At 41.5% G+C, this 26035-nt stretch overlaps 1 protein-coding gene across 7 annotated transcripts in view; it reads left to right on the forward strand.

The window, feature by feature from the left end:
* The window catches only part of ankfn1l.L (ankyrin repeat and fibronectin type III domain containing 1 like L homeolog), a 261510-nt gene that overhangs the window by 46178 nt on the left and 189297 nt on the right, over positions 1–26035 (forward strand). For 2 of the 7 annotated variants that reach the window (XM_041577559.1, XM_041577564.1), the window contains exons 1-4: positions 11793–11986; positions 14690–14993; positions 17167–17336; positions 24510–24718. In XM_041577559.1, coding sequence (XP_041433493.1) covers positions 14872–14993; positions 17167–17336; positions 24510–24718 — 501 coding nt within the window. In that variant the 5' untranslated portion in view covers positions 11793–11986; positions 14690–14871. Of the gene's footprint in view, positions 1–11792; positions 11987–12593; positions 12688–14689; positions 14994–17166; positions 17337–24509; positions 24719–26035 lie in introns of those variants that run through there. The other 5 variants (XM_041577562.1, XM_041577563.1, XM_041577560.1 and 2 more) reach the window with 4 other exon arrangements.

A 26035-nucleotide genomic window follows, 5' to 3' on the forward strand; every position in this document is an offset into this window, starting at 1 on the left:
AGAAGGAAGTGGGGGAGGGAAGAGGAAAGGAAATGAGTGAGAAATAGAGGTAAAGAGGAAAGAAAATAATAAAAAAAAAAAAAAAGAACCAGAACAGTCAGCCTTGGGTCAACAACACATTTTGAGGTAGCAGCAATGTAGCACAAAAGTAGAACTCAGTGGAAGCAGATCCTAAATTAACCTACAGGCACGTGTGTCTCAGGCAGCCAGACCCCCAAGTACCCAAACAGACCAGATCTGCAAGTATTTAGGAGTTGTGTTTTGAAGAAAAGCTATGCGCTCCTCAAAGAAACGATTACTGTTAACCCTAGTTATCACTTCATTCAAGGTTGGGGGGTCTGTGGATTTCCATTTGGCCGCTATAGCTAATCTAGTAGCTGTTAAAATCTGGTTAACTAAGATCTGGGAGTGTTTGGACAGTCGGGGGAACGGCTTACCCAAAAGGTAAGTTAAAGGATCTCTGGGCAAATTGTAGGTGGTTAATCTGGTTAGTAAGTTCTCAATATCACCCCACAATGCTTGTAGTTTGGGGCAGGACCAAAAAGTATGTAGCAATGAACCAACATCACCACACTGCCTCCAGCAGGTGTTTGGGTGGTCTGGAAACAAAGCGTGTAGTTTATCTGGGGTATGATACCATCTCATAAGTATCTTGTACACACTCTCCTTTTGTCTGGTGCAAGTGACCATTTTCTGTGCGTTAGTCCAGACTGCGGTCCAATCTTCTGCACTCAATTGTTGCGCTAAGGACTCTTCCCATTTAATCATATATGAGTGGTTGGGACGGTTGTTTAGTGGCGTGTCCAGCAAAATCTTGTAGATCCTGGAAATCAAGCCTTTCTGTGGCAAGCCCGATCTAGCCAAAAGCTCAAATGGCAGAGGAGTCGCAGTTTTAGCCTGCTGTATGTATGGTTGCAAGAAATGTCGTAGTTGGAAATACTCAAACAGTCGAAGATGAGCCAGCGGGGCTTTTTGGCAGAGTTCTCCATATGTCAGGAGTGTGTTAGTGGGAGTCAGCAAGTCCTTGATCCTCCACAGAGATGTTGTTTGCCACCTGGAATAAAATCCCTGTAATGTACCTGGATAGAAGTCCGGGTTTTTCAAGAAGAGTGTATTCAAGGAGTAAGCCGACTTTAAATTGAATTTCACTTTAAGGGCAAACCAGATTCGCAGAGTGTGTTGCGTTGAATGCAGAAGATCAGATAACGAATGTGGTTTGTTATTGGAGGACCATATGCGGTAGTTAAGATGGTTACCTAAGGACTGTGCATTTTCAATATGGCCCCAGATGGTATTAGAGTCCCAATGAGACCAGGCTAGTATCTGTCTGAGGTGTGACGCCTCATAGTACCGCTGGAGGAAGGGAACGCCAAGACCCCCGTTTCTCAATGGAGCGGTTAACGTTGCTTTTGATATCCTATGGCGTTTATTTCCCCAAATGAAGTTATGAAATGAGGCCTGGATATCCTGAAAAGTTTTGCGGGGAAACGGGATAGGCAACGTCTCAAATAAATACAAAAATTTGGGGAGAATGTTCATTTTCAATGCAGCAATCCTCCCAAACCAGGAAAGAGAATGAGTACTCCACCGTTGCAAGGTGGACTTCGTTTGGTTGATAAGAGGAGTGAAATTGCACCCAAACAACTGGTTATATGAAGGGGTGATTTTCGTGCCCAGATAGGTAATGAAGTTAGATTTCCAGTTATATTTAAATTTAGATTGTAAAATTTCTAAGGTCATTTGGGGTAATTGCACTGGCAGGGCTTCCGTTTTGGTCAAGTTGATTTTATGTCCCGATAAACTGCCATATACCTCCAGTATTCTATATTGCAAGGACGGCAAGGTTAATAAGGTTAATAAAGGGTTAGTAACAGTTAATAGTACATCATCAGCAAATAGTGACAACTTAAATTGCTCATTATTAACCTGTACCCCAGTGACGTCACTGTTCCTGATTACAGCTGCTAGAGGCTCAATACTAAGGGCGTACAGCAGAGGAGAGAGAGGGCAACCATGCCTCGTGCCATTGGCGATTGAAATAGGACTATGGGCCTGACCTGGGAGCTTGAGAGATGTTGTAGGGGTGCTATATAAACTTTTTAGCGCAGTTAAATAGGGACCTGCAAGGTTCAGATGGCGGAGAAGGGCAAATAGAAAAGGCCAACTTAAGCGATCAAAAGCCTTTTCGGCATCTAGGCTAAGTAGGAGCATTGGTTGTTTCGACTTATGGGCAATTTCCAGAAGGTCAATGGTCCTTCTCGTGTTATCTCCCGCCTGTCAACCTTGTATAAAACCCACCTGATCCCGGTGTATGAGACGGGGCAAAATGGGGGCAAGACAGTTAGCAAGGATCTTGGAAAATAATTTTAAATCAGAATTTACTAAGGCTATGGGCCTATAGTTAGTACAGAGCAGTGTCGGACTGGGCCGGCGGGACACCAGGAAAAACCCCGGTGGGCCCCGGGCTCTTGTGGGCCCCGCCGGCCCAGATCCGCTACTTAGTGGGGCGGCGCGACCCCACTTTGTTTGGGGTCGCGGTAGAATAGAATGGCTGCGCATGCGCACAAACGAGGCGCCGCGCGCATGCGCACAAACGCGGCGCCGCGCGCATGCGCACTAACCCCCTGCAGCACTCCGGAGCGGCGGCTGGAGGGGGGCCCTGGGGCAGTAGCCCCGGTGGGCCCCATGCCTCCCAGTCCGACCCTGGTACAGAGTGTTGCATCCTTACCTTCCTTGGGAATCAGAGCTAGGTATGAAGTAAGATCCGTATGTGGAATAGGGGTACCTTGAAGGTATTCATTAAAAAGTTTTGTGAGAAGTGGAGAGAGGATATGTAGGAAAGTCTTATAATATTTGTATGTAAACCCGTCAGGTCCTGGAGTTTTAGCATTAGGCATTGACTTAAGCGTCGCTGCTATTTCCTCCGGAGTGATGGGTTGGTTAAGTGTTTGCAAATCTGAGTCCATGAATTTTGGCAAATTTGCTTCCATGAGAAAATTAGTAAGAGGGTTCAGGTCTGAATCAGTACCAGTTGGCAAGCGCAGGTCCAAATGATATAATTTATGATAGAAATCATGAAAGATCTGCCCGATTTGGTCAGGATTGTACGTTAATTGGCATGACTGGGTTTTGATGGCAGCTATACTAGTCGAAACTTTTTGGTCCCTTAGTTTTTTCGCTAAAAGTGTATGTTGCTTGTCACCTTTTTCATAATATTTTAATTTGGTCCAGATCATAGCTTTCTCAATCTCTTTATATCTAGCTGCTTTCAGTTCACCCCGTATTTGTAAAATTTGCGTCAGCAAAGTGGGTGAGTTATGGGCGTTGTATGAGCTCTCAAGCACGCGTAATCGGGCCTGTAGATTTTTGTAGATGCCAAGATATAGCTTTTTTTTTTGTGCTGCAAGGGCAATGAATCTGCCTCTAATAGTAGCCTTGTGCGCTTCCCATAGGATTGGCAGGGACTGTACCGAATTTGTATTAAGTTGAAAATATTCCTGTAGTGCAGACTCAATTTGTTGAACCGTGTCAGCATCATGAAGGATAGTCTCATTCAATCGCCAATGTGGTTCTCTGCCTGGGAGTGTAGCAAGGTGCAAATGCAGGACTATAGGGGAATGATCGGACCATGTAATGGGAAGTATGTCAGTGGAGTAACGAAGTTTCAAGCAGGGATGTGAAATTAGGAAATAATCAATACGCGTATGGAGTTTGTCGGGGTTGGAGTAGAATGTATATTGTTTTTCAGTTGGATGATTGATTCGCCAGGCATCGAATAAAGAGAACTGTCGTGTTAGCTGCCTAAATTTTCTGGACATATTGTGGGTCGCCTGATTCAGGGCCTGTTGGGAACGGTCCATGGTCTGCGAAAAAGTCATATCAAAATCACCACCTATCACTAAGTAGGGGTGGAGAGTATCTAGATGTTGCTGTAGGACAGTGATCCCCAACCAGTAGCTCGTGAGCAACATGTTGCTCACCAACCCCTTGGATGTTGCTCCCAGTGGCCTAAAACCAGGAGCTTATTTTTGAATTCCAGGCTTGGAGGCAAGTTTTGGTTGTATAAAAACCAGGTGTAATGCCAAACAGAGCCTCAATGTAGGTTGACAATCCACATACGGGCTACCAAATGTCCAATCACAGCACTTATATGGCACCTCTAGAACATTTTTCATGCTAGCGTTGCTCCCCAACTCCTTTTCCAACTCCTTTTACTTCCGAATGTTGCTCACGGGTTCAAAAGGTTGGGGATCGCTGCTGTAGGATCTTCAGTAGGAAGGCGTATTGCCCTTTGTTGGGGGAGTATATATTAAGCAAGCTAATTGGAATCCCTGTATAGGTAGCTGATAGCAGTAAATAGTGTCCTTCAGGATCATGAATAACCTGATTTACAAGAAGGGGGCAGTCTTTATGGATTAGTATGGCCACACCGGCTTTCTTATGCTTACCGGAAGCATAGTAACCAATTGGAAAATATCTAGAGCTCAGTTTATGGGGGCTAGATGCATCAAAATGAGTCTCCTGTATGAAAGCAATGTCAGCCCTCGAAAGCCTCAGTTCCTTAAGAGTCAGGTATCTTTTGGTTATACTGTTTAGTCCCTTGACATTTAATGATATCAGCTTAACCATAATTGATCCAAAAATGTCTGGACGCTATACTAACACAGGAAGGTGATTCACGTGGGGGGAGTTCCCTATATCTCAAAAGCAGCTCGACGACAACTAACAGCTCATGGCTGGTATCAGATTGAAAACCCACATAATATTTACCCAACAGAGCATTGACTTTAAGTACAGATACATTGCATGCATTTTCAACCCAATGGAATTTGAATGTAGATAAACAAAAGAAAACAAGTACCAAGGCTGAAAATAATAAAAACAAAAACAAGGTTAACTGTATGGAACATCCGGCAGCAAAAGAGGTAGATGATCCGCCTATACGGCATTGCGAAAGTCCGGAAAATAAATTTCGTGGCTCAGGTAATATAGTCATTTATGAGCCAAAAAGAGCCCTCGGCTCAATGTGAGGGGGGTAGGAAACAGATGAAGTAACACAGGCCTAGTCAGCATCCTGCCAAATGACCTTTGATAATGTATTAAACAGAGGTGGAGCGGTCCATTAGGCAGACTTATCCTTCTTCTGCTGAAGGAGAGGGACTCAGCGCTAGTCTGGGTTCTAGTGAGGAAGTAGGAACCCTGTTCCATTGAGGGGTGAGTGCTGGTTTGACAGGAGATTGTCGTGGGGAAGCAGTGGGGCTTTTGGATTTAAGCCCCAATGCTGTCAGCAATTTACCTCCCTTTGCCGGGTGCAGAAGCGTGTGTGTCGTGCCCTGATGATTAACAACCAGTTTAAAGGGGAAACCCCACCGGTAAGGAATTTTGTTTTCCCTCAGCTTCTGTGTAATGGGCTTGAGCTCCCTCCTTTTGGCCAAAGTGACTGCTGATAAGTCTGCAAATATCTGCAGCTTACAGTTATGAAAGTCCACAGATTGCATAGAACAGGTCGCAGAGGCTATCATTTCTTTGCCTTCGTAGTAGTGAAACCTCGCTATTATGTCACGAGGTGGTTTGTGGTCTGGGGGTTTTGAAGCCAATGAACGGTGGGCTCTGTCCAGCAGCCACAATTTTGAAGACGCTTGGGGGCAAAGAACACAAAATAGATCTTGCAAGTACTGCACAATTTCAGGGCCCCCCACTGTCTCAGGGATTCCTCTAAATCTCAAATTTTGCCTGCGAGACCTGTTTTCCAGGTCCTCACAGGTGTCCTTAAGGAATGTCAATTCCTCTCGCAGCGTATAATTTTCGTCTTCTAAAAGCCCCAGCCTTTGAGCTACATCATCAGTATATGTCTCCAATTTGTCCGTGCGTTCACCCAGGTCAGTTAAGTCTCTTTGAACCTCCCTGATTGCTGCGGTGACTGCCCGGGAGACCGTATGCGTGATAGTGTCCTGTAAGGCCTCTTTAAGCTGCGCCAGATGTTGCGCTAATACTGGGGCAGTGACCGGTTGCAAGTGGCACGGGGGTGTAGTTATAGCAGGAGACTGACCTGTAAGGTGAAGCTGCGGGCTCTCGGGATCCGGCGGCAATGAGGAAGGAGATGCGCTCGGCGAGTCACTCTCGTGGTGCGCCATAGATCTTTCGGCGCCATCTTGCCGCATGGCCTTCGTTTTCTGCGACTGTGATCTCTGAAGGTATGGAGACATGGTAGCGGCTTGGTCTTTAAGCTTTTTCTTGCCCATGTTGTATAGCGGGTCACCTCCGATAACACCTGACCCGATTTCGTCTAGCTTGCTAAGCTGGTTGCTGAATTTCGGGCTTAAAAGGTCCGTTAAGGCGAGGAGCTCCTAGTCAACGCGTGCTTCCTCCATCAAGGTTGGCCACGCCCCCATAAGTGAGTATTTTTATTAAGTAGGGCAACATTCTACTTAGTTAGCAGGGGCCAGGTGGGTAGTGTCCCCTGCTAATAATACAGGGGCCCCCATGATACTGAAAAGCACACAGCGCTTAGAAACATAACTGCCAATGATTAATTCTCCAGCTGCTGTGGGTCTACAACTCCCAATACCAGCTGAGGGGTGATGGGAGTTGTAGTTTTACATCGACGGGTGTACAAAAAGTTATCTGTCCCCCGTGATTGCTATGTAAGGGGATGCTCTTGCCCACACGAATTAGATGCTGATTCATTGATGAGCTCCGTGCAGAAGCAGAGAAGAGTGACTGCTAACCACAGGGTTTCCCTTAGATCATTACAAGCAGATGGCAGTTGAGAAGTCAAGCAGCAGGTTCTCCATCAGGCCTAGCATTTCCACACACTTGCCTCCTCATGGACTGAACAGTAATCAAATAGTCGGGATGCTAGACACACAAACACACATTGTGACTGCGGCTGCTGCACAAGCAGAGGTGATGCAGCACAACAACGTGACCCTTCAGCGCTTACAGGGGAACTATCGGTGTTGGTGCATTTTGCTGTGTAGATAATAACTAGCTCTGGATGCGCACCAAACCAATGCACAATCACATTTCATGCCTGCTGAGTGCATTCTGTAATCCCCAGGAAAAGATTTGCAAGGCAGACAATTTGGTACAGAAAGTGCTTAAGTCCTGCACATTGTGGCTCTATAAGAGCTTCCTATAGGCACGACAAAATGTTCCAGAGGGCCCATTACAGAGACGCCCATAGAGACTGAGCAGCATTTATAATTATCATTATTTTTCAACGTAATACCTCTCAATTTCTTTTTAATTGTTATTAGGGAAGCATCGAATTCAGGATACAGGCTGGGGTTTTAGGGCAAATCTTAACACTATTTACAGGATTTGGTATTTAAAATGATAGATTTTGTGCACATGCAGTTGCAGCCACAGTCAAACCAATGACGTATTACAGAAACCAGCAGCCTTGGCCCTTGGAGATGCTGATGTTTGTGTCTCTTTCTTTTTTTTCTTGCACATCCCAACTTGCCTTTTCATGGAATTCCCACAGACAGCAATGAGATGGGTGATAGGAGCCATTTAGAGGATTGCCAAAACACCCCAAGGTTACCGTGTGAGGTCTTAGAGCCAGCAGAACATTAGGATTCCCAATAGGGATATTAGTCACCAGAAAGGATGAAGTTACTGTCAAAAGTGTGGGAAACAAGAAGAGTAGACATCAAGGAAGAGTGAAAGTGGTCCTTGAATGTCAACATATGACACCAATAAGAGGCTGGAAGCAGATGGCTGAATGTAAAGTGTATAATAAGGAAAAGGCAGTGTTGGACTGGGTCTCGTAGTGCCCACCAGAGAACCTGACACCAACACAAACATTAGCTATTAAGGATCTGCTGGCTGAGAAAATCTCAACCCACACCCGACCCGCAACCGCTTTCCTTCCACCATTTATAGACCTGCCCACCCCAATGATGATGTCACAAAAGGGGCGGTGCAGGCACGAGTCTATAAAACAGGAAGCTGGCAATCTAAGTCTAAAGCAGGTAGAAGAGTTCAACCCGAACCCGCCCACGACAACACAAGAGGAGCAGCAAGGTTGGCCCGAACCCATCCGACCTGCGAATATCGAAACAGCCCACAGATCACTATTGGGATAGTCCTGACAGACAGACTCTGATACTCTGGTAATTTCCACATGTATTTGCTTCAGCCCACCTGCTGCCCAATCCTCTTCCCAGGTCTGAAGGTGTGGCTAGATTGGTATGGTACCACCATAAAAATACATATAGTTGCTGATATAAAGATTAGCTTTCACCTAGATTCATTTGAAATCCTTTTGGTCTCCTTGACCTGTTTTCTTGATGTTTCTCAGGCTGCTTCATTATTCTTCCAAAGATGATGAAGGGCAGTCTCTCCAGTCTCTGCAGTTTCTCAAGTGCAAAGGAATCCTTCCTGATCTGCTCAACTCAATCCAATTGGCTGGTTTTACATCTGATGTCTAGCTCAACACTGAAGCCTGAAAGTAGGAGGACACTGCTTTTATATGCCCAGCTTCATTTTGACTGGTTTTAATGACTATGCACTATGGGAGCTGCCATGTGTTTTAAAAAGACTTGTAATTGTTATGTTGCGGTATACAGAGAATGCATAAGCGAAGGCAATGGCTGTCCTATATGCAGATGAGGCAAGTCCGTTGGCTTGTGAGGCAACGTAGAGTGATTTCGGAAAATGAAGTCTTCGGATGACTAATCTCCCCTAAATGCCATCCCGCCCAGTAGCAGCATGTGACAGTGCCGTAACCTATATTGCCATGTATCAATGTCTAAACAGAAGATAATGCATTCTTATAAATGGAGTATTTCCATTTGAAGCAATTCCCTATACTGCCTATACAGACTATAGCAGAGTCTTTCCTTGGCTTGCTTCCGGGGATTTTTTTGGGGGCAGATATATGAAGGAGGATTAGCATGCTTTGTGCATATGAAGAATATATAGCTAGAGTGTGGCATTTCTCTTTGTGCTCCCGCCATTTCCGCTTGATCAAGTCACAATGCACTTAGTGGATAAGAAATGTTTTGTGTTAGTTTTAATTACATTTGGTGCACAAGAATAGGAATCTTCTTGATGATACTGGTCATTTTCTAACTATAGAAAATGATCTTGGAAAACTTTATCCCATTACAAGGGCACATAAACCTTCTGTAGCAGTGGTGCTCCTCCTAAATATTAATGGACTATCATTCCCAGAATACTCCAATATATTATTATGTTGAAGAACATGCTGGGACTGATTGTCTAGCAACTTCGGGATGGATTTTTAAAGCAATATTGCACCATAAAACTTTTTCCAAGTTCTTGAAGGTCCTACAGGTACAAATGATTCCTCCAGTAAGAGTCTTGCCTGCTTTCAGTACCCTTAAGCTGGCCATAGACACAACGATCCGATTTTCGGACCGTGTGTGGAGAGTCCCGACATTTTTCGTCCGGCAGAGATCGGTCATTTGGTCGATCGGAAAGGTTAGAAAATTTCTGTTGCCTGCCGATAATATCTCTGCATGTATTGCCGATCGTACGATTGCTGTCAGGGGCAGAACATCGGCTGATCTGTTCTTTAACTACTTTATTTGATCGGAATGATAAGACTTTGATCTGAATGGTTAGTGGCAGGTCGGGAGAGGGGAAAGTCCGATCGTACGTTGATTCATACGATCGGATCTTTGCGTCTATGGCCAGTTTTAGTTCACTTTTCTGCCATCGAGCACCTAAACAGCATGTTATGCACCTTTCTGACACTTCATTACAGTGTTATATCGACAATTGAAAACTAAACGTTAATCTCCCTATATAGGATAAAAGCATGATAACTGGTTTAGCTCAGGATGCTTCACCTTGTATCTGTAATTAGTTTTCAGTTTCTTTTTTGGAAGCTTAGGGGTGCAAATATGATGGCTTTAGGGAAAGTTCATGTCCCCTTTTATATATTATTTTTGTTGTTGTGTATATGGAGGCATTCTAGGAACAATTTATTCTAATTGGAAAAAAAAGGGCATATCAGACTTTTTTGTTCTGCAGTGCTCCATTATGGGCAGTGAACTCACTGACCCTAGTGACCAGGCATTTGTTTTCATGTTAAAATGAAGTATGAATGGGAGTTGGCCTGAATTATATCATTAAAAATGTAGCCTCAAAATGAATATGCTTTCTGGTTGCCAGGAGTCACCTAACCACAGCAAGCATTTAGGAAGGAGGGCTCATTTAAAGATCATTTGCATCCAGCGTCTTGCTGCACTATCCACCAGATACAAAATCCAGCTCAAGGTGCCAAGATTAGTGCCAAGAATACTGCTCTAGTGTGTGCAAGAAAGCCCTGTCCTTGCCACATGCCATAGAAAAGATGGTAAGAACAGCTTGTTGTGGTTTGCACCTGCTGACACTCTCTGGGTGCTCAAATTATGGCTCAGGTATTTATGGAGATACTCATTTATCCAGGTCATGATATACAGAAACTGGTAGCGTTAAGTCTATAGGAACTCGACTTTCTAAGTTTTCTTGACATCGTTCCACCACTTATTCAAGCGTCTTCTTCAGTTCAACATCAGGTCCAGTGGAAAGAGGTACTCCTACCTGCTCCTTATGAATACAGCACTATTGGCGAATGCAGGTCTTTGTTGTGCTTTATTTTGGGCAGGTGCAAATTGCAGAAAACCTGTGGACTTCACCCATATTTTGAACTTTCCACCCACTGCACTTGATAAATGACCCCTCAAAAATTTAAATTCATGCATATATGTGTTTGGCATGTTTCTTGGCAGAAACGGTGCACTCTGGTGGTCATAAATGAGGCTGTTTATCAATATCGCAGGGATATTCCTCAACCGAAGTAACTTATTTGGCACAACGTGGATATGTATACAGGTAAATAAGCGGTCACAAGATGTTAGATATTCGCCCCACCTAGCATATATAGTAGTCACCAGACTTTGTCAATAAAACATAAAGAGAAAGATTGGAGAAACAGGTGCAAAGGTTGCTCCTGGTCTAGTAACCAATTGCTTATTCTAAAAGGAATAGAACAATACGTTTGATTGCTATGGGCAGCACAGAATTCCCGCAGGAATTTACCATAGGCTGTATTTGCCTTTTAAGTGAGAAATACATTGGCTGAAGATGCCTATAAATGCGGATCTTTATTTGACAGCCTATAAAAACCTTTAACCAACCAAAAGCCTGGACCTACTATCTTGCTCATTTGCTTTACTGAGCTGTGCAGAGTATCAGCGTCCAAGGCAAGAGGGAGATCTGCAGCTGAAAAGAGCTACAATGTTCACATTAGACCAGGAGGTGAAGTACATCATCACAGGCACATCCTTCTGGGTGTAACTTGCTTTTATTGTATAGTTTGCCTTTAATAGGGTCAATTCTTTTGACATTCATTAAAGTTCCTACTGTTAGGCTAGAACTTCTGCAGTGCCATATGGTGTGAAAATTGGAAGGTCAGAGCCATCCTGATATCTCTTCCTTGTCCCTCAGCTTAAGGGTTAATGTGATTGTGCCAAAGTTGCACGCAGGCATTCTCCGCAGGGGGCTCGGACAGCAGTGACGGAGTTATGTTTTACTGCAGAAATGGGAAAAACATAAGAAGCTTCTCTGCGGCTGAAGATCAATATTAAGAGGTTGTCAGTTGTGTTGTGTTAATTATCTTTAACATCAAAGTATATTAGTGTATCAGAGTGATACTGGAATTTGAAAGATCAGTGAAAGGGAAGAAAAAAAAAGAGAAGGGGGGGGCAGGAGAAAGGATTTGAAAAGGGAAGGAGGGGCAACAATGTAGAGAGAGAGAGAGAGAGAGAGAGAGAGAGAGACAGGAGCGAAAAGGCGAAGATTGTCTATGAAGGAAGGGGGAACCTTACTCTCTGTGACTGACAGAGAGGTGATCCATGAGTGTTCCTCTCATTAAACATTCCTGGGAGCATCAGGCAGAGCAAGAGAGACAGAGGAGGGAACGGCTGGTGGCATCAGATTGCGGGGAACGATGCTGGTGCTTCTTGTGGTATCCTTTTGAGTAAACCTTAGTAGGTGCTTAGAGACACATAGTGGCAGGGGGGTGCACTGGATGCTTAATATGAGTGTGTGTGTGAAGTGGGGGGGGAGGAGTGCAGAGTCTCTAGACCCTCTTGCACAAATTTCTGAGACAGGTTGAGCTCCTGCCACCTCCCCTTACTATGCAGGCGTTTATTATTGCTTGTTTATGTGTTGCCTTTTTTATCTTTCCATGGCCCATAGCTATGGGGTTACAAAACCATTGTCAGAGTTTGTTTATCACTTAGTAACTGCAGAAATGGCCGTACCGATAATAAAGGGCAAAACATTGCTCTTCTACCTTACCCCAACCGTCCCCTTCCTCACTAAGAAGAGTTACTCACCAAGCAACATAATCGGGAATGATAATGCCACCGACCTTGGTGCCTTGGCTTCCGACTTGAAAAGATTAGTCACAGACTCCAGGGTACGCCAAATATGTCTGCAGATATTTTAGGGAGCTGACATCATATTTGATGTACTTACAGTCGGTGTGTCTCCCACTTTGTGGTGACAGAGCCCGGAAAACCTAGTGAATCCCAGCTGAATTGACCGTTGTGGGAGGGGGCAGTTCCTGGGACATTGATGTGATTTGTGCCAGCTGAGAAGTATCGGCCAAAATACTGGAAGGGTGCTGGAGACTTCATGTCTTGTATTGTAGGAGGTGAGGAGGTGAGCATCTGATGTCTATGCACTGAAGGGGATTTAGTTTAACAATAATATTGCCTATTGTGAGAGACAGAGTATTAGGAAAAGAGCGAGAAGTGCCCTTGTGTCTGTGTCTTAGTAGGAGGGAGAGGTGGGTGAACTGGTGTCTGTATATTAAAAAGAAGAGAGAGTTTAGTTCCATGTAACCTGGAATTCATAAAAGGGGAAGGTAGGTACCAAAGTGTCTGAGTATTAGTAGTGAGAGGAAGGAACCCCTAAAGCCTGAATATTGGAAGGAGGTGTCTGAAATTAGAGGTGGAAGTGCCATGATGATTTTGTATGAGGCAGTGAAAAGCAGGTAAACTGATGTCTGTGTATTATGATGAATGTGACAGGTAGTGTGCTGATGTCTTTATATTTAAATTGAGTAAGAGGTGGGCACAGAGGAAGGGAGAGGCAGCCGACCATCTTTACAGTAGGTAGTAGGGAAAGGTAGAAACATTCATGTCTTTGCATTAGGGTGAAGAAGAGAGGTACAGCAGTGGAAATAAGTATTGAACACGCCAATGGTTTTCTCAGAATACATAATTTATGTACTTATTTGTTTTGATGTCTTTGTATGCGTTGATTACTTGGGTTATTACCGATATAATCTAAATTTCATGTCAATAGCCTGATTAAAAATATATTTACTGAGAAAAACGTTGACATGTTCAGTATTTATTTTCCCTGCTGTAGATATCATGATGTCTGTATACTAGGAATGGAGTATAAGGTGCCTCAATGTCTTTGTATTAGAAGGAAGAGGTGGTTGTCTGATGTCACCTGGCTGGTAAAATTGACCCTTAATGCCAGTGTCTTGAGCTAATATCACAGAGCCAAGTGTCTCGGTACTGTGTCCTAATGCAGGTTTATTCGGCAAAGACTAGTAAAGGAATGACAGATTATAACATGTCACATGAGAGGCCACGCTACATCTCCCTCTCACATCACTTCTCACTGCTCTTTCCCAGCATAATATAATTAATACCTTCAAGTGTAAATGCACACGCACTGCTACTTCTGACTGCTGAGAGAGTGCAATATGCACTTTATGTAAATATTTTTTTCACTGACCCATAGTTAGTAAGGGACTGATATATTTGTGTATAAAGATAAGTATAAATAAATATACACACACACAAGCTAATATTTAGCAGTTTATCTTCTAGATGTTTTTACGAAGGCCGAAGCCAGCAGCGAAGTGTTCACATGGCAACCATTTCTGCTTACTCTCGTCAGTCTCAGTCTCCCTGCTAACTTCACAGAGCCTTATTAGTGAACTGTCTTAGGCTGAGATGTTTTAATTTGCCTTTCTCTCGCACTGTTAAAGAAACCCTTTTTATTTAATATTTTATTAAGATGTGTGTGGGTGCCTTCTAGCATTACATGGAAACTACCCACCAATATGGCGAACCGTTGACATGAACATAAGTCTAGGTGTATTTATATGACTATAAGCATTATATTTTGCCTGAGTATAGTCACTTTAAGAAGAAGACTTGGTTCTACTTTTCCCTGCCATATTCTTCTCTTGGTGTCAGTAGACTTAAGTTGTCTATGCATATGGCGAGTCTTAACCAAGTTGAGTCCAAAACATTTGCTTGTCTTATAAGTATCTTTTGTCCAGATATTGGTTGGGCCAGGCTCTGATGCTGAATGCTAAACAATTGCGTCAGCCCAGTTGGGAGGCCAAAGATCAGATGGTTCATGTGTGGGCAGCTTTAGAAATGTATCTATTGAGTAATGGATGCTGAAGAGACACATAGGACAACCAACTGGCTGGTTGGGTACTGGCTTTAGTGATAATACTTGCAGTCCTTCTGAAGGTCTTCATTTGTAAAAAATAAAGGTACTTAAGATATTATTAGAAAACATAGGAAGTATACAACCATTTCAAAAGAGCTGTTTGACCTGTTGTTATCATATTTAATTTATATGGCACCAACATGATTTTTACCACTTTCTTCTTTAACTGGAACTTCAGAATGGGGGTTTGCTCATGACATCCTCTTTTTGAGTCAGCGATATCAAGAGACATGGGTCATTGACAAGAAGAAGCCTTGGTGATTTGCCCTCAGGGGATGCTGGGATCGCTGACAACAAACCTTCCCCAGTTGAGTGGGGAGTGGGTAGGATTGCTGAAACCTAACACAGAGTGGTGGGAGCATGTCCTCGTTCGGGAAGCTTACCGAGTACTTCAGCTTGAGAAAGTCACGGGAGGACATACGGCCTGGACGCAGCACTGGCAGAAGGAGTGGGAGCTATTGTTGTACAATTACCCAATCCAGGTATAAAGAGCACAACCAACTTCTTTAGGCTACAGAAAAGTTGCATCATACAAAGACGTTTGTGGAGCTTTTCAACAGTCAGGGCATAACATTCTCTAAGAACCCCCTATGCTCTAGTTTGACAGCTCTTCAGTGGTCAATATTTTTTAATCGGCAGTTAGTTTTTAGGCCATTGCCACAGGAAAGCTAAAGTGCAGAGCATGACCCAATCTGACAGTATCACCTGGTTGTAGAGACCATCAGATTTATCCTTACAATATCACAGCAGATGAAGTAAGGCAATGCCTAGTATACTGATGCATTTGAGCATTGATGTAAAGTAGTAACTTGCCTGAACAATGCTGCCTTCATCATCCTCCATCATCATCCTCCTGTTTCCACTTCTAATGCGTTTAGTATAATGTAAGGAAATACTGGCTCCTGTGTTTAGAATTACAGTATAGGGACAAACATCTTGTATAACCCTGCTTATGTTCTCCATTGTACCACCATAGTAAACTGAACCATATTAAATGTTTGTTTTAGTCAGCTTTTGAAATTCAAGTATTGGAGCTGGTTTGTCCAGAATTCAATATCTCTTCTTGCCTGCTTTCACCACACAGAAGGCTATGGCATCATGACTATAAGGATTCTATTAAATGAGGGGTAGCCACTTAAAAATGGCACAACGTGCTGCCTGTGGAGTTGCTATTACAATATGTTCAGGAGTATACTACAGGCTGCTTCTATGCAACTGCGCTGTTAGTCCAGCATACAGCACAGGTGTAACAGCTTATGTTAAAGAGATCTTGAAATCCTATCAACATGCTGCCTGTAGAGCTGCTATAGCAATTAGTCAATGAGCACACTGGCTTAGTAATGGAGGAGAAAATTGAAGAACATGGAGTCCTAGAGAATGAATTAAAGAATATTGTTATTTTGTTTGTTGGGCACCACTCTGCACAGTACATGATGTTGGTATCTCAGTGTATGGGCATGATGTCTCATAGCTTTATGAAGGAAAGGGTTAGGGTGCTTGCCTGTAATGTGTTTACTTCTTCAGTTTTTAGTGTATAGAAAACTGCAAACCCCGCTACCTGTTTAATATTAATGTGTCACTTTTTAATGAGCCACTGTGCCGCGACAATGAATTGCCATCTGCTCGTCTTACCTGGTGGAACCTTGACATTTATTCTACAGAACGGTTCTAATATTAGCAGAAGGAAGCCTATAACTGTAGGCTTTAGATAAACTTCTCTCTTAGATTGAAGTGTTTCTCACACCAGATTGCTCAATTAACATTCAGTGACCCGTAACTTTGGGCTGCATTGGCCCATGTTATGTAGGACACATGTACAGCACAAAATAGGGGAAAGTGAACCAAGACAAAGGAAATGTGAAAGCAGATGTGAAAATACTTCTCAGTATTGTTTTGGGTACTGCTATGGGGCTTTAAGGAAACATTCTCAACTTTATTCCCTGAGGGAAGTTTTCCCACAATTTAATATTATTTAATATTATTTTTCAAAATTATTTTTATTGCTACTGGAAAATAAATAAACAATTTCACATCTTATTGATAATTATTAAAGAGAATTTTTTTCTGGTGAAAAAATATATTAATTAAATTGGGGTTTTCATAAAATGCTGGAAAACATTCTACAAATTCAACCCACTTAATTGGTTGATCCTATAAAGTCCCACTTTGACTGGCTGGCCAGGAAATATTTATCCCTCTCACCAGAGAGGTCCAGCAATTTTCAGGCGATGCACATCTTTTCAACAGCCAATTGAAGGTATCAGTAAAATTTGGTCATCTGTTTGGCAAATTTCCAATTTCATTTCCAAATCTGTAAAGCCCTAGAAGTGGGTTAATCCACCTGAGTCTGTGACCTCTTGAAAGTAAAATCATCGAGGTTCACTAGTATCCATGTACGCAGTTATGTGCACTTCCTCAGTGCTGGATGGTTGGGCTCATTGGCACTCTCCACAAGTTGCCAAGGAGCGTGTATTGGTTCAAGCACCTTTGTGAAAAAAGTTTGTGTCCATTGACCACAATTGTGTCAACCAGGTCATACATTTTATCCATTGCCAGCTTCATTGTTTGATCTCTGTTGCATCTCTATAACAGCCATATCATGTGATGGTGATACAATTACAAATGCTGATAATGGCTATTTTCCGTGTGTTTCAGGTCCCTGGATAGAAGGCTGCAGAGACCTATTCTTGGGAAGTCTTTGACTCTTCCCAGCATCCCCCAGTCCCCAGTACTGACCAGAGTCCCACAGCATCAGGACAGTGTTCCTCGGCTTCCTGCAGCTGGCTCATCAGACTCTATGGTAACCTGCAAACTTCCCCCTGCTGGTAAGTTGCTAACCACTGTTTCTCTGTGGCACATAGAAATGATAAATGAATTATAAAGACAGACTACTTCATATGTGTTTAGTATCAGCTTTACACAGTGATCCATACCATACATCTCCCATAAAGTATGTACCATAATTCATATCTAAGAGTGCTCCCGACTCTCCATAATTCCCTTCAAGGCGTGCTCCCAACTCAAGTGCTGCTAACAAGTGCTGCTAACTCTCTCCCTAATTCACGTCTAAGAGTGCTCTCATCTTTTACTATAATTTACTTCTAAGAGTGCTCCTGGCTCTCTCCACAGTTCACTTCTAGAAGTGCTCCCTACTCTCTTGATAGTTTACCACTAGGAGTGCTCCCTACTCTCTTGATAATTTACCACTAGGGGTTCTCTCAGCTCTCTCTTAACTTTCTTTAACGTCTAAGACTCTCTCCAATATTCTCTACAAATTCTATTTTAGGAATGCTCACAACTCTCTCTCCATAACAAACTTCTAAAAATGCTCCCAACTCTCTTTACATAATACACTTCTAAGAGTGCTCCTGACTGTCTCCATAATTCACTTCCAAGAGAGCTTCAAACTCACTCTACATAATTCACTTTTAAGAATGCTCCCAACTCATTCCAAGAGTTTTTCCACCTCTATCCATGATTCACTTCTAAATGTGCTCCTGGTTCTCTCAATAATTCACTTCTAGGAGGGCTCCCGACTCGCTCTCCATAATTCACTTCTAAGAATGCTCGCAAGTCTTTCCTTAACTCACTTTTAAGAGTGCTTCCAACTTTCCTTATGATTGCCCTTCTAAGAGTGCTCTCAACTCTCTCTCCATAAATCATTTCTAAAAGTGCTCCCATAATATTTCTGGCTTATTTCCTTATCGGATATTTAGAACTACTATCATTATATTCATCTAGGTAGGCTCAGGTCTCTGTGCTCCAAAACCCTGTAGCAATTCTACATTTCAGGAAGGCAAAATGCAAAATGTGCATTGCACCCATTTATTTTATCTGTACACTGCATTCCTTTAATAAATGAGTCCCTGAAGACAACCCTCTTACAATTGTATTACTGTAGAGATATAATCATTGGTCAAAGTTTTTTTTATCATGTTGACTGAAATTGTAGGATTTCTGATCATATTCCTTAGGTCCTCAAATCTGGTACATGGTCACCCCTTTTGGAGGGGAAAAAGTCAGTTCATGGTGAATAAATGGATGAGAAGCAAGAATGGTCTAAATTAAGAGATAGATATGTAGAGTGCTCTTCATCAGTGCTAGTACTTTCTCATTCTTCAATCCAGATCCTGAGAGGATCCAGGGATGTTTGTAGTCACCTTATAAAGCAAACATTGAATGTGTGTAAAGCAACCATACACAAGCATAAAATACAAATAGATTTTGTTTCATGCTGCATTAGTTTTATGATTAAAATAAGATTTATGTTGGTATACCCATTTGTTTCTGCTTTTATTTGATTTTGATTCATGCCCAAATGTTGGCACCTAAAACATTTCATGACTGCTATTTTAACCTTTCTGTAAACAAACGGTAAAAGGCAAAAGGCTCCCTGCCTTTTCAAACATTTTTGTTGTAGCCGCATGTTCTCTTTTTGCAGAGGAGAAGAAGAAAAGCACAGAGAAGGTACTGAAAAATATGTGGAATATGAAATAAAACATATGCAATTTTCAGCTTTTTCAAACCTATCTTTACGCCCAGACATAGTATTAGAATGCTGATATATATAAAGATTATGGGGCTGTCTGTTGCACAACATGAATCTGTAACCATAGAGATAGAGAACGTTCGTGTTTGGGAGGCTAAATAAAAGGTTATGTTCACCAGGAGCTATTCAACAAATGGCCTCTGGTGGCAGTTTGTTCTGGGGGAGACTAAAACCAAAGACATATTATAATAGAAGGTGTGCTATTGAACAAATGAAGTGGATATAGGGAGCACAGGATTTGGAGTACTCTGAGAACCGAGGTATAATATACTGATAACTTGATATACATAGCCCATTGCCTGACAATAGAGCCGTGAAACCATGTGAAAAACCCAAAACTATATAAGAAGAGCAATCTAAACAACGGAGGAATAAAGCTGACCATACACGGGTCAATTTAAGCTGCTGACTCAGTCCCTTCATTATCTATTCCCAATGGCCTGCATAACTGATATCTGGTGGAGATACAGTATCTGTACGGCAGGCTAAAAGGAGGAATGCATTGTGGTCCTTTCCAATTGGTTCTACATCATGATCCAGTCGTTGCTCTGAGCGGATTGCATTATGACCCAATCTTTGATCTGTGACCAAATCAGGTAAGATCCACTCTTTTGGTGACATCAAACATCCTTTTATGAGTGGATCTTCGTCTGATTTGGATCTTTAAAAGTTGTTAAAGTTTCTAGGCACACATAAATACCTTGTAAATTTCAGTTGCATCTTGTAACTACTTTCAATTTTCGATTCAACTTGGATAAAGCTGGTCTTTCAAGGTATGATGCATCTGATTGCCAAGGGACTCCCTAAAGACAATCTGGAATTGTGAATGTTGCATTGCTTTAATTGTGACACAAGGGATTTGCTTCTACAACTTTACACTGGTACTGCCATGATCAGATCAGTCGTGCCTCCTGATTCCATCACTGATTCATCTTTCAAGGGTAAATGGCAGGGACTTTGGAGTTCAGAATGCTGAGAAGGTTGACTTGGGAATCTGAACTTGTAATCATCTGAATAGGAAGAAGGGCAGTTCTGAGCACTGTGAAATTGTACTACAAGAAATGATCTAGGAGGGGAGAAACAAAACGGTATCAGGAAAAGATTTGGAACACTCTGTAGAAGTAATTTGTAACCTGAGCCGTGAGATCTGTAACCATCTAAGAAGACACATTTCAAAGAAAGAGTATTTTGTGAGATTAGGAAGAATAACAATGGAAATTTGGAACAGGAAGATAAGGGAGGCTGGAACACTGACAACGACTTTGGACACTTTGAAAGAGAGCCGGGAACAATGCACGGAGCAAGGAAAAGAGTGCATAGAGAACGGTGAAATTGGAGATACGAACACACTGAAAAAGAAGATTATAGCTCTGGGGGTAGGGACATAGGAAGCACAGAGAAATAATACCAAAATGTAACATAGCTAGCAAGAATGGAGAAACATGCACAGACATAAAGCACATAGACATTCCCAGAAACGTTACTCAACTCATCGCTACGGTGACTCCCATTGGTAACCAGAGAACAAAATGACTGTAAAATATTCTGCCCATCCTTTATTCTGAGAGTAGAAACAACTGGCATGTCAATTCTAATGAAAATAGATCACTTTGTAGGGTTAGCAGTCTTTTAAATGCTAAATTGGAGAGGCGCCTAAACAAGAAAGTTAATTAAGATACAAAAAAATCAGATACAAAAAATAAAAACAAAGGTGACCTGCAGGCTGTGGTGAAATGTCACTGTCTGCATCGTATTAAAAATAGCTGTGAAATAAACTTTCATGTTCAGAGCACAGTAGGAGGCAGGCACACAAAGGGCCCCACACATAAATGCTTGCCTTTGACTTGCTGGTAAATATGGCTCCTTCACCTTTTGTTCTAATGCTATTCAAATCAAAGGTTAGCCTTGGATGTCATCCTGATCTACCCTTGGAAATAACTTCCCCTTTACATGTTCTAAGGCTAAGTGCTGCTTGGGTCTTTGGGTTAGGTGCAAAAGCATTAACAGCTACTAGTTTATATAGGGTGGCAAGGCTAGAAGTGACCAAGCCGAGATCTACACAGATATTCAAACTGACCACTTTACTCCTGGCACCCAGAGAGAGAGTGCTAGTTCTGTGTTCCACTGGTGTATATGTATACTGACGGATAATTGTGTGATGGGAAAATGCAGGACACGGGGAATTAAACGTGGTCCATAGTGGAAACATGTGCCCCTTAGTTCAGTAAGTGCCTATGCGGGGACAAGAATATCTGTACAATATAAATCCATTAATGAGCATTATATGACCAGTATATCATTATATAGTGAATAAAGTACCCCCTCTTGTAAAACATAAGGATATTATGTTACCGAGGAGTTTCACGACCATACAAAAACACGAGGCCGAAGGCCGATTGTTTTTATACAGGTCATGGAACTCCGAGGTAACTTCTAATATCCTCATATTTTACAACTGGGGGTACTTTATTTATTATAATACACAAATTTCAGTGAGTCATGTGACAGAAATGACATCAGAACTGACCGTTTATAACTGATGACATCAGAACTCACCGTTTATAAGTATATAATTTACAAGATATTCAAGGCTTTTGTGTATTATAACGAAATAATTTTATCCATGCCACTTTGCAACAATATAGCATTCTCCCTGCACGTTTTATGGTAGAGAAGAGGACAGAGGTCAGAGCCCCCCTTTTTTTCAGGTTAGGTACCCTAACTGCTAGTAGGCAATAGATTAGGCAAGGAGGTTTAATGTGTTTGGACCCACACTAATCTTTTTGATTTTTTTCTGTACTTTCTGTTTTTCATTCTTTTATTTTCTCTTCTGATTAGTTACAATTGTACTATGTGATAAAGTATTTAAGTCCTACTTTTGCATTACATACAGTAAAAAGAAAAACTGTTTAAAAATAAAAAGTTTACAAAAAAAATTTTTTGGACCCTCGATATCAGTGGGGTCTCTTAGAGAGGAAGCAAACATTGAGAAAATTAAATTGTATATTGCAATAAAAATAGATATTTTTAGTACCTTATATGCGTCATGGTTATCGGTCCTATTAGACTGTGAATCTCAGCTTCCCCCACCAACAGCCTGAGGACCACAACTTGTACATTTCAGAATCGTGTAATCCCCATTCCAGATGGGTGCCTTTGTCTTCTCATGTTGTCTGGGACCCCTTTTCCATAACTCTGCCCCCTGGGAGCAAGGAAAAGGACGCCTGTGCCCTACATACATAGATATGCACTTTCTGTATGTATAGAGGCCTGAAGATACCAAGCAATATTCATGTACCATGGGTATCAGTATGTTTGGGTATCAGTATGTTTGGGGATCGGACAGGTTTGGAATCTTCATCTGTTAATGCACTACATTGTGGTGTGAACCCTTAATTTTCAGCAATTTATCCACCAGTGGCATAAATACTGAGCATTTTATAATCTGTGCAAGTGTTCAGTGTATGTATTAGGACTCCCCCTCAAAAATATATATATTTTGTGACAAACCATTGCATAAGCTTTAAAGGGAAAGTAATGTCTAAAATAGAATAAGGCTAGAAATGCTGTATTTTGTATACTAAATATGAACTTACTGCACCAGAAGCCTAATTAAATAAATGATTTATGCTTTCAAAGTTGGCCACAGGGCGTCACCATCTTGTAACTTTGTTAAACATCTTTGCAAGACTAAGACTGTGCACATGCTCAGTGTGATCTGGGCTGCTTAGAGATCATCATAAATTATCAAAATACCACAAGTCAAATAATATCTGCCAGTAGCAGATCCAGCAAGACTGATTAATAATCAGAATATACAGACTGCACTGGGTCCTGTGTTGTCATGTAATCTAATGTGGATTTTATAGTTTTTGCATTGTTTAATACAAACTTTCTCCAACTCTACAGAACCAGTGGCTGCAGCAAAATAATCCTCCAAATTTAATCCCAGTTTATCCGTTTATATCTGGCTCCATGATCTTTGTCCCTGCAGCTGGAGTTGTAAACAGTAAAGGGGATGTAAAGGCAAAAATAAAATCCAATACAAATATCTACACAGTCAACGACTGCTCTACAGGGAAACAAACAAAGCTGCTTGAGTTCTGCATGGCTGGGAAGTAAGGCAGGAGCTCCCCCTGCTGTTCATAAGTATGATTGTTTCCCTGCAGAGCAGTTAGGGACCGTCTGACAATTCCTATCCACAGCAGTAAATGAAGGGAGAATTTCACTGCATACAGTCAGGTTTCTTTAAAAATGGTACACATTTTTTAATCAAAGTATATTAGTTTCTCTTTCATTAAAGAAAGTAAAAATGTGATTTTATTTTTTTGCCTTTATATGCCCTTTAAGCAGGTCTTAAAAAGATGTTATGCGCATGTATAAATTCATAATGAATTACAAGTCTCTTTAACAATATCACATTGCAAAATAAAAATATTCATCTCAAATAATTACAATAGAAAAAGGTTTTATAAAGTGCATAAAAATTTGGGGTGTTCTACTGTATGCTCAAATGTATTTGTCAGGTCTGGTTTATCAAAAATCATTATGGACTAAGCAGTCCTAGTCAATCTTGGCATTTAATGTATTTGATTGCATTGAGGGTAAATAACATACCGAATGGCATTTGAATATGCGTCTTGCACACTGTACTTGTATTGGTAAGTGAGCCCAAAGGGATTCAACTTCACAAACCAGCCATTGTTTTAGCTGGTCTGACACAATGTACTATATCCTGAAGGCTCAGCCACAGCAAATATAAATTTATATTCTGGATTGGAGAGTCCACAAAGGTTTGCTTTTCTCATTTTTAGGACAATACCTTTAATCCCAGTTGTTCTGATTAACATCTGTCTGAGGAGGAAATGTAAAAATTTCTTTAAAGGAATGGTTAAGTATAAAAATAAAAACTGGGTAAATAGATAGGCTGTGCAAAATTAAAAATGTTTCTAATATAGTTACTTAGCCAAAAATGTAATGTAAAAAGGCTGGAGTGACTGGATGTGTAACACAATAGCCAGAACACTACTTCCTACTTTTCAGCTCTCTTGGTTTCCACTGATTGGTTACCAGGCAATAACCAATCAGTGACTTGAGGGGGGCCAAGCAAAAGTTATGACCCATGTGTCCCCCCCCCCTCAAGTCACTGATTGGTTACTGCCTGGTAAACAATCATTGGAAAGCAAGAGAGCTGAAAAGCAGGAAGTAGTGTTCTGGCTATTATGTTAAACATCCAGTCATTCCAGCCTTTATGGATCACATTTTTGACTAACTAACTATACTAGAAACATTTTTATTTTGCACATACTATCTATTTACCCAGTTTTTTTTTTTAAGACCAATCTTTGCAGACAACAGGTTTCCAAATAGGAGAACTGCAAGATGTATGTTGATTTGTGGAGCACTGTGTATAGTAGTAACCTTGCCTCCTCCTTTTTTCTCACTACAGTGGACTCATGGCGCTCAGGAGACTCCCTTATGAATGCTGGTCCTTTGGCTCCAAGGCTAATGTCTTCCCCCGAGGAGCCTCGGCTCCAGCACCCCTTCCACATGCGGAAGAGCTTTTCAGTGGACAACCACCTTAGTTCCTGTCACTACCCATTGCATCCACCAGATCCTCAAGGGATACGAGTGAAGAGTAAGCTCAGGAGACAGTTTGTAAGTAGTCTTATTCAGTCACCGTCTATAACCATCGCAACAGAGAGGATTTCTGCTCTGATCCAAACATATTATTGGATACCTGTCACCCTAAGGAATACTTCCAAATTCATATCTATTGTGTTTGTAAAGCAAAGTAAACTTTTCTTACATTATATAAATTATTTAAATCTTTTGAGGACACTTATTAAGATAAGCTTTGTAACACCTTTAAAATCTTGTTTATCTGCCATAATTGGAGACTTGATGCCCGTGCTTACTAGCTACACAATTATAGACTGTGGGCAGGGAGGGGGAATGTGAGAAGGGCAGTGACAAGTAGGAAATGCAAAATGGAAAGTGAAAGTAATTACTTGGTTTGCCTCTAGGCCTAAGGAGGGCAGGCAATATATGATTGACAGCTGAAATCTTTAAATTCATTTATAACAGGTATGGATGTTTTCATGAAAAAAACAATTTGGAATTCATGTTTAATTCGAAAATAACTTTTATCATACAGTTTTCTTTGTGTGGGTGACAGGTCCACTTTAAAAAAAAATTAAGATAAAAAAAAAAATATATATATATATATATATATATATATATATTCAAGCACAATGTTAGTAGTCCTCCTTTGAACAAAATCTATTAATGTCTTTCTGTAGATAGTGTGACCCAAATATTCAAGGTGATATCTCTCCAGAGACCTATAAAGTAGCAGTATAACCTTCATACTAATCCCTGTACCTATATATCCTGCTTATGTCCTACCTGTATGTCCTACAATTTTGCTTGCTTTCTTCTGCTTTACTACAGGACATGGCTTGCTTGTAATCAGCAATTGTAGAATATTTTGTAACTCTCTTCCCCATGGGGTCCATTGGGCTCTAGGGACCTAGGGTTATTGCTTTCTCTTTCCTGCTCTAAAAATAGGCTGTGCCACAATTCTATCATCTACTTGAAAAAATAATATGATGTATATTTTTTTGTATAATATAATTATATACGGAGAACCGTGAAAATCGATTTGGTTTTCAAATTAGATTCTTCTTATCGTTGAGATGGCTGAATATATCACCCATGGTTGAGTCTCTTGGCTCTATGTGAGGCCCATGTCCAGCAGACTGTATAGTTGTATTACAGCCAATGACCCACTTAGTTGTATGGGACAAGGAAGTCAATGACCTGGCAGCACAGTGGCTTAGTGATTAGATATATAAGCTTCCAGCACTGGGGTTCTGGGTTCAATTGGACTGTATCATCAAGGTGTTTGTATGTTCTCCATGTGCCTGTGGGTGTTTCCTCATTGTAATCTCATTTATAACTGACGATAGAGTG

The sequence above is a fragment of the Xenopus laevis genome, chromosome 9_10L (assembly GCF_017654675.1).
Source record: "Xenopus laevis strain J_2021 chromosome 9_10L, Xenopus_laevis_v10.1, whole genome shotgun sequence".
Taxonomy (NCBI): Eukaryota; Metazoa; Chordata; class Amphibia; order Anura; family Pipidae; genus Xenopus; species Xenopus laevis.